The sequence below is a fragment of the Dendrobates tinctorius genome, unplaced genomic scaffold (genome assembly GCF_039654945.1).
Source record: "Dendrobates tinctorius isolate UK_male_01 unplaced genomic scaffold, ASM3965494v1 ptg000003l, whole genome shotgun sequence".
Classification (NCBI taxonomy): domain Eukaryota; kingdom Metazoa; phylum Chordata; class Amphibia; order Anura; family Dendrobatidae; genus Dendrobates; species Dendrobates tinctorius.
Window position 1 is genome coordinate 97,882,215 of NW_027361671.1, and position 16,199 is coordinate 97,898,413.

The 16,199-nt window shown below is 43.7% G+C and overlaps 1 protein-coding gene across 6 annotated transcripts in view; it reads right to left on the reverse strand.

Moving 5' to 3' along the window:
* RPH3A (rabphilin 3A) overlaps positions 1 to 16,199 on the reverse strand; it is a 480,291-nt gene that overhangs the window by 33,973 nt on the left and 430,119 nt on the right. For all 6 annotated transcript variants that reach the window (XM_073562255.1, XM_073562313.1, XM_073562371.1 and 3 more), the window contains 3 exons: positions 14,806 to 14,915; positions 13,761 to 13,887; positions 12,869 to 12,925 (listed from right to left, as the gene is read on the reverse strand). In XM_073562255.1, coding sequence (XP_073418356.1) covers positions 12,869 to 12,925; positions 13,761 to 13,887; positions 14,806 to 14,915 — 294 coding nt within the window. The remainder of the gene's footprint in view (positions 1 to 12,868; positions 12,926 to 13,760; positions 13,888 to 14,805; positions 14,916 to 16,199) is intronic.

The following is a 16,199-nucleotide window of genomic DNA, read 5'->3' on the forward strand; positions in this document are numbered from 1 at the left end:
GGGTAGGGGTGATGTCAGGGGAAGAAGTGTATAATTGGGTGTCATCAGCATAGAGATGATACTGGAACCCAAATCTGCTGATTGTTTGTCCAATAGGGGCAGTGTATAAAGAGAAGAGGAGGGGGCCTAGGACTGAGCCCTGCGGGACCCCGATAGTAAGGGGACGAGAAGAGGAAGAGGAGCCGGAAAAAGATACAGTGAAGGAGCGGTCAGAGAGGTAGGAGGAGAACCAGGAGAGGGCCGTGTCCTTGAGGCCTATAGAGCGGAGCATAGTGAGGAGGAGCTGGTGATCCACAGTGTCAAATGCGGCAGAGAGATCCAGGAGAATCAGCAGGGAGCAATGACCTTTCGATTTAGCTGTTATTAAATCATTAGAGACTTTAGTGAGGGCAGTTTCAGTAGAGTGTAAAGAGCGGAAACCAGATTGTAAGGGGTCGAGAAGAGAGTTATCCGAGAGATAGCGGATTAGACGGGAGTGGACCAGGCGTTCCAGGAGTTTAGAGATGAAAGGAAGGTTAGAGACAGGTCTGTAGTTAGCAGTGCAGTTCTGGTCCAGGGATGGCTTTTTAAGTAAAGGGGTTATGATGGCATGTTTAAATGAGGAGGGAAATATACCTGAAGAAAGAGAGAGGTTAAATATTTTAGTCAGGTGAGTGGTGACCACTGGTGAGAGAGACTGCAGGAGCTGTGAAGGAATAGGGTCACTGTTGCAGGTTGTAGGCCGAGCAGAAGCGAGGAGCTTGGAAACTTCTTCTTCTGAAACAGGCTCAAAGATGTCTAGTGAGCTTGAGGTGCGGCAGGGAAGGGGATCCAGGCACTGAGGAGATAGGGCTGAGATATCCTGATGGATGTGGTTGATTTTTTCTAGGAAATAAGTGGCCAGATCCTCACCGCTGAGGTTGGTGATGGGGGCCTGTACTTTAGGTTTCAGGAGGGAGTTTAAGGTTTCAAAAAGTCGTCTTGGGTTGTTGGATAGTGAGGTGATGAGGGTGGTGAAGTAGGATTGTTTGGCCAGATGAAGGGCAGAGTTATAGGTTTTGAGCATGAACTTATAGTGGATGAAGTCTTCTGCTAAGAGAGATTTTCTCCACTGCCGCTCTGCACACCTCGAGCAGCGCTGAAGAAAGCGTGTTTGCGTTGTGTGCCAGGGCTGCCATTGTCTGTGTCGGGTCTTTCTGCATATAGAAGGTGCTGCTTCATCTAGGGCATTCTTCAGTGTATTATTGAAGTGTGACAATGCTATGTCTGGACAGGAGAGGGTGGAGATGGGGGCTAAAGATGTGTGGAGATTGTCCCTAAGCTGTTGGGTATTAATGGTACGTGTATTCCGATAAGTGTGGTAAGTGGGGGTGTTCCGGGTGAGGAGACAATTCTTGACAGAGAAGGAAAGAAGGTTGTGGTCCGAGAGCGGGAGGGGTGAATTAGTAAAGTCGTGCAGCGAGCCGGGACGGGAGAAAACCAGGTCCAGAGTATTCCCGTCCTCATGTGTAGGAGAATTAGTAAACTGTGAGAGGCCGAATGAAGAAGTTAGAGAAAGAAGATGAGAGGCAGACTGGGAGAGCGGATCATTGATGGGGATGTTAAAGTCTCCCATGATGAGGGTGGGGATGTCACAGGATAGAAAGTGAGTAAGCCAGGTGGTGAAGTGGTCTAGAAACTGGCAGGAGGAGCCTGGAGGGCGATAAACGACCGCCACTCGTAAGGAGAAGGGCTTAAAGAGTCTGACGGCGTGGACTTCAAAGGAAGGAAATGTAAGTGAGGGAACCGGGGGGATGACCTGGAAAGCACATTGTGATGAAAGGAGCAAACCAACACCTCCACCCTGTCTGTTCTCAGGTCTGGGGGTATGTGAAAATTTTAGCCCACCAAACGAGAGAGCGGCAGCAGCGGTGGTGTCTGAATGCTGGATCCAGGTTTCTGTAATAGCCAGAAGGTTAAGGGAATTAGAGAGAAAAAGATCGTGAATGTAAGTCAGTTTGTTACACACAGACCGTGCATTCCAGAGAGCACATTGGAAAGTGAGAGGAGAAGGCATGCACTGAATGTTAATGAGATTAGCAGGGTTTCTATATGCAGATGGAGGAGAGTAAGGTATGCTGGTGGAGGGAGGCCCAGGGTTGGGGGAGATGTCACCTGCAACTATTAAAAGGAGAAAAAACAGAAAAAGCAGGTGGTGGGATGATTTGTATGAACGTTTTGAGTGCTGCATGGTGGTTTTGGATGGTTTGGTGTGGGTAAGAAATGTCAATAGAGCCTCAGAGTTATACATGGGAGAGGGGAAAAGGGAGGGGTGGATATGCAGAGAGTGCACAGAATGTGTAAAAAAAGGGCAGGCGAGTTGTTAGAAAGCAGAGGTGATGACAAAAAGCAGCAGGTTGATATGATCAATGCAAATGTAGTATGACTGACCAAGAAGCATGCGTGCATGAAAAACTTATGCACCTTACCTGTCTCCTGCCCTGTCCAACTGCATTGTCTAACTGCAAAACACTTGATCCTGTTGCACTTAATATCTGTTGCACGCGTGAGCCCGCACGCGTGCTATCCCAACCAGAGCTAAATATATATGAAATGAAATGTCTGCTAGCTTCAGCCACCAAAAGGCCACAATCAGTAATTAACCAATTAGCACAAGGCCAGAGCAGGCATTACTATGCAGAGTAAATAACTAACGCTGGACAAGGCCATCAAACAGAGAAAGGGAAAAAAACCTTTCTACACTTCAAAGCAGAAACCAAATAGTTAAAAAAAAAAATAAAGACCCACCACAGGAGTGATGGAATGAAATACCATAAAAATATCTGGCAATAAATGATGCAGTTCACACTTGTCAGACAGCATACATGGATGATGGAATGAAATACCATAAAAATATCTGGCAATATATGATGCAGTTCACACTTGTCAGACAGCATACATGGATGATGGAATGAAATACCATAAAAATATCTGGCAATATATGATGCAGTTCACACTTGTCAGACAGCATACATGGATGATGGAATGAAATACCATAAAAATATAAGAAATTGCCAAGAAATTGAAGATTTCCTACAACGGTGTATACTACTCCCTTCAGAGGAAAGCACAAACAGGCTCTAACCAGAGTAGAAAGAGAAGTTGGAGACCCCATTACACAACTGAGCAACAAGAAAAGTACATTAGAGTCTGTAGTTTGAGAAATTGACACCTCACAGGTCCTCAACTGGCAGCTTCATTAAACAGTACACGCAAAATGCCAGTGTCAATGTCTACAGTGAAGAGGCGACTCAGGGATGCTGGCCTTCAGGGCAGAGTGGCAAAGAAAAAGCCATATCTGAGACTGGCTAATAAAAGGAAAAGATTAATATGGGCAAAAGAACACAGACATTGGACAGAGGAAGATTGGAAAAAAGTGTTATGGACAAACGAATCCAAGTTTGAGGTGTTTGGATCACACAAAAGAACATTTGTGAGATGCAGCACAACTGAAAAGATGCTGAAAGAGTGCCTGACGCCAACTGTCAAGCTTGGTGGAGGTAATGTGATGGTTTGGGGTTGCTTTGGTGCTGGTAAAGTGGGAGATTTGTACAAGGTAAAAGGGATTTTGAATAAGGAAGGCTTTCACTCCATTTTGTAACGCCATGCCATACCCTGTGGACAGCGCTTGATTAGCGCCAATTTCATCCTACAACAGGACAATGACCCAAAGCACACCTCCAAATTATGCAAGAACTATTTAGGGAAGAAGCAGGCAGCTGGTATTCTATCTGTAATGGAATGGCCATCGTAGTCACCAGATCTCAACCCCATTGAGCTGTTGTGGGAGCAGCTTGACTATATTGTACACAAAAAGTGCGCATCAAGCCAAACCAACTTGTGGGATGGGCTTCTGGAAGTATGGGGTGAAATTTCACCAGATTACCTCAGCAAATTAACTGCTAGAATGCCAAAGGTCGGCAATGCTGTAATTGCTGCAAAGGGAGCATTCTTTGACAAAAGCAAAGTTTGAAGGAGAAAATTATTATTTCAAATAAAAATCTCTTTTTTGAACCTTGTCAATGTGTGGACTAGATTTTAAATTCAATTGGCAACTCATTTGATTAATAAAAGTATGAGTTTTTCATGGAAAACACAAAATTGTCTGGGTGACCCCAAACTTTTGAACGGTAGTGTATACTGTATATATGTGTATATATTGCCTTGTAATGTTTTCATTTCCTGTTTTGTCCAGATATCCCCATATCCCACAATTCCAAGAGGATGAAGTTCACCGACCGCCATATTGGGACACCCAAGTGATGGGTGTCTCAATATGGAAACTGCTGCTGGTACCAACCTATTGCGCGGTACCACAAGCGGAACACCATCGCACTGCGCCTGCGCGAATTCCACGCAGGTAGAGTAAATCATTCAGCTGATCCCAGTGGCAGATGCACGACGTGTCTACAGGCAGAGGAAGCCGGTCACATTAAAGGGGTTTTCCCACAAACTAAAGTTAATTTTAAAAATTGTCTGTGTCTGACCGTGTACGGAGCATACCACATCTAATGGGTAGGGGAGGAAGCAAAAGACAATACTGACATTAAAGCAGGGGATCATAGAGGATTTATTTTGTGAGGTAAAATATTTCACTGACTGTTTTTAAACAGTATTTTACCTCACAAAATGTATCCTCTGTGATCTCCTGCTATAATGTCCACATTTTCTTTTGATTCCCCCCCTGCTAGGAGCTGTGGTATGTTCTGTACACGGTCAGACACAGGGGTGAGAGAGCCAGAGAGCACAGGGGGGAGACAGCTCAAATGGGAGAGTACATGAGGGGATAACACAGCACAGGAAGGAGAGAGACAGCGAACAAGGGGGATAGCACATGGAGTAGACAGGTCAAAAAAGAGAGCACAGATGGGAGAAGTCAGCACATGGCGAAAGAGAGAGTGGATAGGTGGGTGAGCAAATGGGGGGGGATTCTCAATGCTGCAAAGCCTGCCCCCATCGTGACATTACCGCCCTCCCAATGCGATAGCATCGGGCCTCCATCTAGCATATATATCCTGAAAATTTATCCAGGAAATATTAGAAACAGACCCAGATTTGTATCCAAAATTGGAAGTAACACAGTCAGTAACATAATATAACTATCAATGTAGCATGACCACTTGAAAAAAGATTCACCAGGAATATAGGGAAACAATAGACACTGGTGCATTGGCATTTGGGATGAGTGAGCTAAATGCTTGGGTACTTGTTACTCGAGTCGAGCAAATCATAATGCTCGGGTGCTCGACCCAAGTAGCAAGTATAATGGCAGTCAATAGGAAACTCGAGCATTTTTCCGGCGACCCCCCCCAGAGGTCTGGAGGGGGTCTCAAAATTGGTGAAAACTATGTAAACTGAAATGGCATGGCATGGGGAAGACCCCTGGAAGCATCTCTGAATCCCAGGTCGGTGCTAAAAACAATGTTGTCAGAGTATTACGCCACTTTTACAGAAGACAATAAAACATACTAAACCAAAGATGAAATGGATTTTACTGGAAAAAATGTTAAGAAACATTCTTTCCAGGATATTGAACTGTATGTAAGGCAAAAAAAAAATAAGAGCAAAAACATGCACCTCCACACCTTGGGCTAAGTTCACATGCAGTGTTTTTGCACGTTTGCATTGCTTTCAACGGTGAAAAAAACATTCCAAGGGAAATGTAATTTTATTATTTTAATAGCCTGCCATGTGGTATGCGAGGCATAATCAGACACAGCTAAATCCATTTTTTTTTTGCAGGGCCATCACTATTTGTAGAGGGCTATCAGGTGGCCCTTTCTATTGTTAGAGGGCCAGCAGGTGTTTTGTGGACAGAACAGACCAAGATAGTAGAATTATTTGCTTTACCAAAAAACTCTGTTTACTGTAAATGGAATGAGGCCTACAAATAAGAGACCACAGCAATTGCTGCCAAACATGGTGGAGGTTTAAATATATTTTGTGGTTGTTTTGCTGTCTGTGGCCCTGGATGCCTTGAAATGTGAAGATTTCCAAAGGATTTTGGGTCGCAAGGTAGTGCCCGGGGTTAGAAAGCTGCATTTGTATCGTCGTAGGTCATGGGTCTTCCAGGAGGACAATGACCACAAACATACTTCAAGAACCACCCAAAAATAGATGGAAACAAAGCATTGGAGAGTTCAGAAGCGGTAATTCCAGCTACAGTAGCGTACAGTCTCCCACCACTACGTCCTACATACAGATGCTACTGTGAAACGTTGAATGGTATGGTATGGTACAAATTAAATCACTTAATTTTTCCCTACTTTGATGAATTTCAGAGTACAGATGACCGTAAAAAACATGAATCAGTCAATGAGTGCATGGAAAGAGACAGCAGCAAGGCTTACAATTTATAAGGCAATAATCCCTCACAAGATGCTTGTCATACAGTATACATAATGTCAAACCTCACCCTACACGAATTGCAGATAAGAGAGGTATTGTTATGACAGAATAGAATCTATTTGAATTAGCCCTGAAAAAAAGCAATTCCTATAATGTAGCAGCATTAAGGATGTTTTTTTCATCACTCCTTCTGGGGAATATTGTGGAGCGTTTCGCATCTACTCAGCCATATATGGAGGATACCAGGATCTTCTGTACTTACTGTACATACTGTGCAGTCCTGGCTATGAAATCTTGTATTCAGTGTGAGAACTCCCTATGTGGCGACCACCTGACAGCCCACAAGGCAACTGGATCATATACTAATAGAAATCATCGGCTCTTGGTTTAAAAAAAAAATTTCCTGCAACTAGAAGGTGGATCCACAGAAAAGCATTTTTTTTCATTACTAAAGAGTGGGTCTCGTACACTGGTAAAGCATATGCACTAAAAGCAAGGGATGCCAAAAATTAGAAGGAGACACTCCAATACTCCTTTGAAGAGACATAGTGGAGGGCCTCAGAGAGCACTTTCTTCCCTTTATTAAGGAGTTGGGCTGAATATATATATTTTCTAGGTAGACCATTAAAAACTGCTAATGCGGGCATCAAACATGCTTAAAAAATTGATAGTGAGGGTAATGTGATCACCCTGTTGATGTAAGACGAGACAAAAAAAGACAGAATCCTGAAGCATTTACCCATGTTTGGGTGGGAAGGGCTACATGACAGCAGACCAGAAAAAAAAAAAAAACACAGGATTTGAATTTATATTCTTCTGCTGTCATCTGATGGTGTACAGAAGTCTGGCCCAATCCAGCCCTTATCGGTTATAATACCACTGTCAGCACTAAAAACACGCACTGACAAAACGATAGTGATAGCACAGGCCAGGACCTCCAAGACATAGAGAGACAGTTCATGCCACATGCCTAGCTTAGATACCCAATAGCTGTAAGGCACAGAGGAATAATGGAGGACACTGGTACGGTCAGCAAGGTACTCCTTCAGCATTTTCCAAAATGTTTCCCTCCTTGTCAAAATAGTTCATGAATTGATGCTTGAGTGCTGGGAGAGTCTGAGAAAATGGTCCCAGTCCTTTGAGAGTGTTCCCTTGTCTCTGCTGCATCTGCTGTTGTGAATTCGCTTTCTGGCCTACCTGTGGTTACTAGTGAAGATAGTGGAGCTGGTTATATTGACAGAGGGGTCGCGAGTTCTCTGTCTGCTCAGCTAAGTGTTCTTCCGCTATTGTTCACATTTGATCTGGTTTTGTCTATTTCAGTTTTGTGTGGTCAGCCAGCTCTGGCTGGGGCTGTGCTGAATCTCAATCCAAATGTTACTGCTTGTGCCAGTTTGCTTTTGTCCCTTATTAGATTGGCCTCTTTTTGCTCTGCTTTCAGAATATACCAGAGTGCTGATATAGTGGGCGAAGTCATGCGACTTCAGTATTTTTCTATCAGACGTGTTGGACATTTTTTGCAGGGTTTTTTGCGTGATTGCAGACAGAGTCTTCCCTTTCCTGTCTAGTTAGTGTGGGCCCCATCTTTTGCTCAGTCTATTTTTTTACCTGCTTTTGTGTTTTCATCTTGTCTCACCAACAATATATGTTTGGGGGCTATCTATTCCTTTGGGGTCTGCTCTGGGGCAGTTTAGATTTCCCCTTTCTTGCTTTAGGCTTATTTAGATCTCTGGCTGTGTCGAGGCGTCTAGGATCATCATAGGTACGCTCCACGGCTACTACTAGTTATGTAGATAGGATCAGGGGTCTTCAATCTGCTTAGTTACCAACCTCTCTGGTTTTCTGTGGCTTAGCTTGGTCTTGCTCTCCTCCTCGGTGAACCAATCATAACAATCTGGTGTGTGTCTCACTAGTCTCCACTCCTTGGTTGTCCAAGGAACTGTGACCTCTGCCACCAGCATTGTCAGATGGGAATTTTTTTTTTAAGAATTCTTCAACTAGGGCTTTCTGGTATTGTACCATTTTATTAAACCTCTCCACCATGGGAAGGAGAGATGTAAAGTTCTCTTTGTAGTGTAGATCTAGAAGGGTGACTAATCAGTAATTAGTGATGGCCAAAATGCATACAACGGGAAAGACAGTCTAACATAAACTCAGCCATGTGTGCCTGACTGCCAACAGCCAAGACTTCCCTATCCCCACCAAGATGGCGACAGTCCATGTTGTCCTCCTCCACATCTTCCCTCTCCTCTTTGCCTTCAGGCTATCCATGCTGAACAGGCGGAATGAAGTTGGTGTGGGTACTCCGTCTGTAGCTAGGCAACCAGATCCTGTTCCTCCTCCTCCCCCTCATTATCACTCAATACGCGTTGAGAAGAATAGATGAGGCTTGGCTGTGTAGCATCACCCAGTATAGTTTCTTGCTGCATCTCATCTTGCTCTGCCTGCAAATCCTCCTCTTTAATTGTGAGCAGAAAGAATTTGTGAGAAGCGGGATGGTGACACAGCTCACCATCGTGGTCTAATGCGCAAAGTTTTGGAGAAAGGCACAGATGTCAGACTGCCATGTCAAGCTCTTATGTGTGGAGGCTGACCAGAATACTGATGTGAATAGTGTAGCTAGTATCAACTGCTGCCCTCTGCTGCTCACAAAGTCTAACCAACATATGTAACGTTGAGTTCCAAAGTGTGATATCGAACACCGGATGGTGACATGGACGTTGCAAACATTGCTGTAGAACTGTCAGGGCGGCGGCAGCTGTAGCCAACTTGCAGAAATGGGCACACACGTGGCATACTTTCACAAATAGCTCAGGCAGATCTGGGTAGGCTTTGAGAAACCGCTGAACCACTAAGTTAAGCATGTGGGCCAGGCATGGTACGTGTGCAAGGTTACCAAACTCCAGAGCTACCACCAGTTTACAGCTATTGTCACACATGCCTGGTTGCAGGTTGAGGGGCGATAGCCACAGATCAGTCTGGTGTGTTAGACCTTTCAACAGTCCTCAGAGTGCGATTTGTCAACCAAGCAGATTACTTTCAACACAGCTTGTTGTCGCTTGGCCAAGGTTGTGCTGCAGTGCTTCCAGCTTTCGACTGATGTTGACGTTTGTGAGATGGAGGGTGAGCCAGAGAAAGAGGACAAGGAGGAGGTGGTGCAGCAACAGCTGTAGAAGGAGGGGGCAGCCTTGTTTGAACAAGGGCCCACAATCTTCGGTGTTAGTAACACGTGTACAGTTCCAGCATCCGACTGGGTCCCAGCTTCCACAATATTTACCCAGTGTGTCATCAGGGAAATGTAGCATTCCTGGCCAAAATCATTTGTCCAGGTTTCCATGATTAAGTGGACTTTACCAGTCACAGCATTGGTGAGGGCATGGCTGATGTTATGGGACATGTGCTTGTGTAAGGCGGGGATGGCACACTGGGAGAAATAGTGGTGGTTTGGGATTGAGTATCAAAGGACAGCCACAATCATGATGTTGCGGAAAGGATCTGTCTCCACAAGCCTAAACGGCAATATTTCCAGGGCAAGCAGTCTGGAAATGTGGCCTGTTGTGAGTTCATTTTCCCCTTCGTCACTGAGGTCTGGTGAACTCCCTATTCTGGTGAAGGAAGGTAATGAGCCTGATTATCAGGCACCTGAGCCTAATGAGGATGACTGGCTGAGTGGAGTCACGGACTGGATATAAGGCTGCCGACTCCCTTCTGCCCTGCGGGTGATTTCTCTGTGGACTTCTAGGACACCAGTCTGATTCCTGCTCCTCTAAAGCTAAGTTTTCTGCTTTGCCTGTTAGCTTTTGTGTTTTGTTTTCCTTGCTTTTCTGGATTCTGCCATTCCCTGCTGGGGTGAGCTGAATCTCCTTTTGCCTGTTGCTCTGTCTTCAGAATTTTCCTGAGTACTGACATAGCTTTTTTGAAGCCTAGCATCTTCAGGGCCTTTTTCACTGTCAGTCTGTTGGCTCTTATTTTCATAGGGTTTTTCACGGATTGCAGACAGCAGCCTTCCTGTCCTTTCCCATCTAGTTAGCTTGGGCCCCGTCTTTGCTCAGTCTATCTTTCTGTCTGTGTTAGTGTTTTCATCTTGCTTCACCATCATTATATGTTGTGGGCTGCCTATTGCTTTGGGGTCTGCTCTGGGGCAGTTTAGATTTCCCCTTTCTTTCTTTAGGCCTATTTAATTCTCCGGCTGTGATCGAGGGGTCTAGGGCATCGTAGAAACCCCCCACGGCTACTGCTAGTTGTGTTGATAGGTTCAGGGGTCTGCAATCCGATAGCTGCCAACTTCTCTGGTTTTCTGGACTTAGCTAGCATTTCTGTTTTTGCCTCCTACGGTGACTCAATCATAACAGTGGCCATTTAGCATTGTAGCCTGCAGGTGGGTGGCTGCATATTTACGCTTGTGTTCCAAGGACTGGGGAAGGAACAACTGAACCCTGCACTGGGACAAAGATGTGGACATGGTTGCTGACGGTGGTTACGGTGGTTGCAAGTGTGCAATGACAGGTTCAGGGTGGGAGGCATCTTCGCCTATGTATTGGATACAGGATTGATGTGCCTGTAGAACAGTGGAAAAGGCAGTGTTGTCACTCACAGATACTGTTTCTGGAGCCTGGCATTCATCCCAAGTAGTCGGGTGCTTTGCTTGCATGTGCCTGAGCATGATGGTGGTGGTCAGGATGGTACTTGTGGTACTTGTGCTGCTCCTGCTAATGCTAGCATGGCAGGTATTGCAATTACCATTTTTGAGTTAACTGGACTGTCTTTAAAAAGCGCCAGACTCGTGAACACCTAAAACTTGGCTTGGCAACTTCACCCGTGTGGGTGCTCTGGGGATCAGTTGCTCACCTTGTGCCTCTGGCCACCCCACTGCCTCTTCTTGCCTCCTGTGGTGCTGTGGATCCCTCCCCCTGTGTGCTGCTGTTCTTGCTCTGCATGTCACCTTCCCAGGTTGGGTCAGTGACTTTATCGTCCACTACCTTGTCTTCCGCTTCTGCACCCTGGTCCTCCTTCTGACTTGCTAACATAACACCATTTGTTGACAAATGTGTCTCATCATCATCATTCAGCTCTTGTGACAGTAATTGCATTTTTCCACTGTCACCTTCTTGTGAGCGTGGCTGCGCAAATATTTAAGCATTGCTACATGCAATCTCCTCAAGTCCCGGTTGGAACGGGCAGGTCAAGAGGCCAGAATCTATCCATAGAAATGTAAACAGCTTTTTGGAGCGTCCATGTGTGGGATCACTTGTCTCTGGGCACTTGGCATGGTGGGAGGATCAGGGAGAGGATCATGTGGTCCAGATTGAATCACAGCTACTAAGACTGGACCGGGTGGTAGATAGGGTGATGCTGGCAAAGTGACTGGAAGAATTATCTGCTATTCATCCAATAACCTTTTCACGCTGGTCTGGCTTCAAGAGTGGTGTTCCTCGCCCCAATACAAAGTGGGACAGGAAGCTAGATTGACATGATGTGCGTGTTTGCTGTTCTCCCGCAGCAGGCACAGTTTCACCCTGCCCACATTGTCGGCCTCTGAGTTCACCATCAGCATCACGTTCATTTCCCCGACCGTTACCATGCGCCTTGCCCATTTTAAATTACGGAATCATCTATATATTTTGTAGGGACATACTTAGGAATATTTGAGGGTCAGTCCTTGTTGAGTGAGGGTGCAATATCGATACCTATTAGGATGCCAAACTCCATGGTAAGGTAGAGATCATATTCTGTAGGGATTTTTAGAGTCTATACCAGTGTTTCCCAAACCCTATGCTTACGGACCCCAACACAACATGTTGCACAGGTGATGGAATTACAATTAAAGCATCAGAAACAGGTTCTCTCATCTGTGCAACAGTAAGGAAATCCTGAAAACATGTTGTGTTGGGAGCTGTGAGGATGGGGTTTGGGAAACACTGGTCTAGACAAATTGCTTGACACCTGTACCCTTTTTCCCTATGCTGAGCACCTCACATGTTTCATAGGTGTTTATCATGTGTTCCTTTAAAGCTGAAGTGGAGAATTCTTAAGATTAGGAATGAGTGGACCCGTGGAAATTCAGGTTCGTCTGAACTTTAGTCCAAAGTTTGATTCAGGTACCAGAACTGTATCCAAACTTGAACCTGAACCCGAACCCAATTTAAATCTATTGGGACTCTGGAGCTGAAAAATGTCTCTCTCCCTCTTTCCTCCCTGAACTACCGAACTGTAAACCAGACTTCCAGAAGTCAGTGTTAGTAGTTCAGTACCGGACACTAGGTGTTTGTTATGAACCCTGAACTTTACAGCTTGAGTTCGCTCATCTCTACCCAAGATATCAAGTTATCAATGTTAATAAAAGACTACATTCCTTATGCCATCCTCATCGTAGATAAGAGTACATGCCATGTGGACTTAGATTTTCTCCATATATTTGAATGTGGTCTGGAGCAGAGAAAGTACATACAGTATACACTAAATGTGGATACAAGTTTTGCAAGGAATCCAACAAAATGTCACTTACTTCATCTTCATAAAGAGCCATGCCTCTAACTGATCCTGTAGTTCCAGCACGTTTCATCTGAAATAAAAGCAAAAAGAAATGTCAATTAGCTAACATACAATGAGAAATCATAACCAATAAATGTAAAAATTCCAAAAAAGCAGGTCAGAAAACAAGCTAGCAAGAAATAATACCAGCATAGGCCTCCACGCAATTGGTTCTATGAGATCGCATATTGCATGGAGCAATGTCCATCTGACCAGAAGTAGACCTACTGACAGCATGATATATAGAGTACGAGTTTAGTATAGTAGATTAAAATCCAATTGCATCCATTATACATATTTCTCCAATTGTTATTCTAGTTTACCTTGACTTCCTTGTACAGCTACGTTAATCAAACTGTCATGAGAGTACTTATACTCAGACTATATTGTTATAAGAGCACTTTATTGGATTTTGATGCATGTTTTGAATTATATATTTGGCAGAGAGTTTCCCGCAATTTCACCAAAATCCACAATAGATAAATCATGTGATAGAATTTAAGAAAGACTTACTGTATTATGCTTTATTAGAAAGAAAAATTATCTTTTGAATTTATCTACTTATCTTCCCACAAATACACCTTGAAATGCAACTCTGGGGCCACATTTAGTAAACTTTGGTCAGTATGTTGCATTAGTATTTGTATCTAAAAAAAAAAGCTGTAGTGGGTCCAGAACAAGAAAGATAAAATATATTCATAATACTTTCTTCTGCTTATGTTGCACTCGTGAGTGTGGCTCACAAATATCTCTACTAAATACTGATTGAAATACGAATATAAAATACATTAGCATGAAATTGTCCTTCAGCATAACGCATAAAATGTCAAAACTAACAGTAAAAATAGCAACAACAAAAAACATACCGGAATTACACGTTCCAGGCAAACATTGAAATTCTTTTTCAGATTTGGTTTTAGCTTCTTCAGGGAAAATCTTGTCTCACCAATAAATTCATTGTGGCCAAATTTGTCCTCATCACAAACAGAAATTCTGGAAGTAAAGTGGCAAAATTTGCATAATATATTGAAGAATGCATAAATCAATATTCTAGCATTTAGTATGACAAAATAATCTGAGGTTAAAATCTCAATACTCTCTGAGCAATAACATTTCATGTGGGAAAGAGTATATATACCTTATCTATCTATATAGTTATACTTGTATATAGATAGATAGATGGCCTACACAAGGCCTCACGCACACGTCCATGTTGCACAAACGTGTTCTATTCGTGTTCTTTAAATGGAAAATGTACTCACTATAGTCTCTGGTGCTATTCACGGCTCATGTGTCTGTGCAAAACTCATGAAAAAATTACTGTTTTTCTCTAGTCTCATGGATGAAAAGTGTCAATACAAGTCTATGGTCTGTGAAAAACACACACACCACAGGGATTGCATGCATGTCCCATCCATGTGATGTCTGTATTTAACATTGCAAAGGATAGGAGTAGCTTTGCAATTTATTTATCCATCCTTGAAAAAAGCTGATGACACACTGATGGTAAAAACAGACACATGGACCACACACTGATACAAAGCAATCCAAAAAACTGATGACACTGGTACCATTTTTACACGTTCATGTTTAAACACGGATGTGTGAATGAGGCCTTAGTGTGATTTTGGAGTGCAGTACATGTATTCCTGTATTCCTTAAGTACAGCCTATGTTTAGCAGAATCAAAATGGTTAAATTAGTGGAGAAAGCAGGAGACTTTTTGAAATGACTTGTCAGGCTGCTTCATAAATCTCTAATAGTTCACAAAGTCTACTAATTGGAATGGAGTGCTGCCCTCGTTACCAATATAATCAATATCTTTGAAGACCTTGTATCTTGAGGAGTATTAGTGCCAAGCTTCGTAACATTGCACTGTATTTGTTACAATCAACCATTCGAGCAACCTTACCTAAGTGTCTTCCTCTGTAGTTCTTCATCTGTGATGCCATGATACACCAGAGTCTCATTCCATGCTGGGTTACGAGTGTTTCTGAGCGTTTTGGTGCGCAGTTTGTTTGCCTGAAATCAGGAGGGATATATAACTTTTCATTAAACTGTTTTGCCTAGATATCTAGTTTTCAGCATTGATAATATTTTATGTCATAAACTTAGTCAATTGGGGGTTGCTTATAGGACTCACCACTCATATGATGAAATGCTTTATCTCACATATCTATGAACAGCAGATAGCGGCCATATAAGCTCTTCCTACAAAAATTGCTGAATGATACAAAATAGTCAGGGTGCTTCTACACCGGCCAAATATCATGAATCTGCATAGGAATTAGCCAGTATAAACAGGTTGCCAATCACCTGATGAACAAGCAAAATGTTTGTTTGCTGGATGCAGTTACTTTTAAGCTTGCATAAAAATCATCATTCTCAACAAGACATTGTCCTGTATAAACAGAACCTGTACTGCTGTCTAGTGATGGGCAGACCCGTGGATGTTTGGGTCAGTCAGGTTTCGGCCAAACATTAGAAAGTTTGGTTCGGGTACCAGATCAGTACCAGAACTTGAACCCTAACCCAGACCCCATTCAAATGAATGAGGGGCCAAACATCCAGCGTTTTCTTGCTGTCATCTTTATGACAGCGCGAGAAACACCGGCTCTTACATGTTACCACTGGTCACAGCGCTGTAGTTCCCACGCTGTCGCACAGATGACAGCTTGTGAGCCAGCAGCTATGGCTGGGGGTGAAAAGGTTACAGCCGGTCACAGATATCAGTTGATGAGAGTACTGTTCTCATTATCATTTGTCTGGTCTTGCTGATAGTAGCAAGAGCAGGAGTACGATGAGGAGTGTACTCATCAGCAGGCACCTGTTTATTTAGGTAATAAATAAATAATTAAAAATAATGCCATGGGTCCCCCCTTAATTTTCATAACCAGCAGAGGCAAAGACGATGCTGGGGTTGATGTTAAGATTCTGTGAAGGGGCCAATAGCTATAAAGGTTCCCAGGCTATTAATATCAACTCACAGCTGTTTCCTTAGCGTTTACTGGTTATTATAGGGGAGACCCCCCAAAAAATGACATTTGGTCCCCCTTATAATTAATAACCAGCAAAGGCTAAACAAGACAGCTGCAGGCTGATTTATTATTAACCTAGGAATGAGCCACAGATATTTGCCCCCTCCGAGACTAAGAGCAACCCTCAGCCACGCCAGAAATGGCACATCCATAAGATGATCCAATGCTAGCTCTTAGCTTTGCTATACCCACTTCCTATGGTGCGGTGGCAAGTGGGGTAATATTTGTGGGGTCGATGTTAGCTGTTTTATGGCCGCTGTAATCAAGC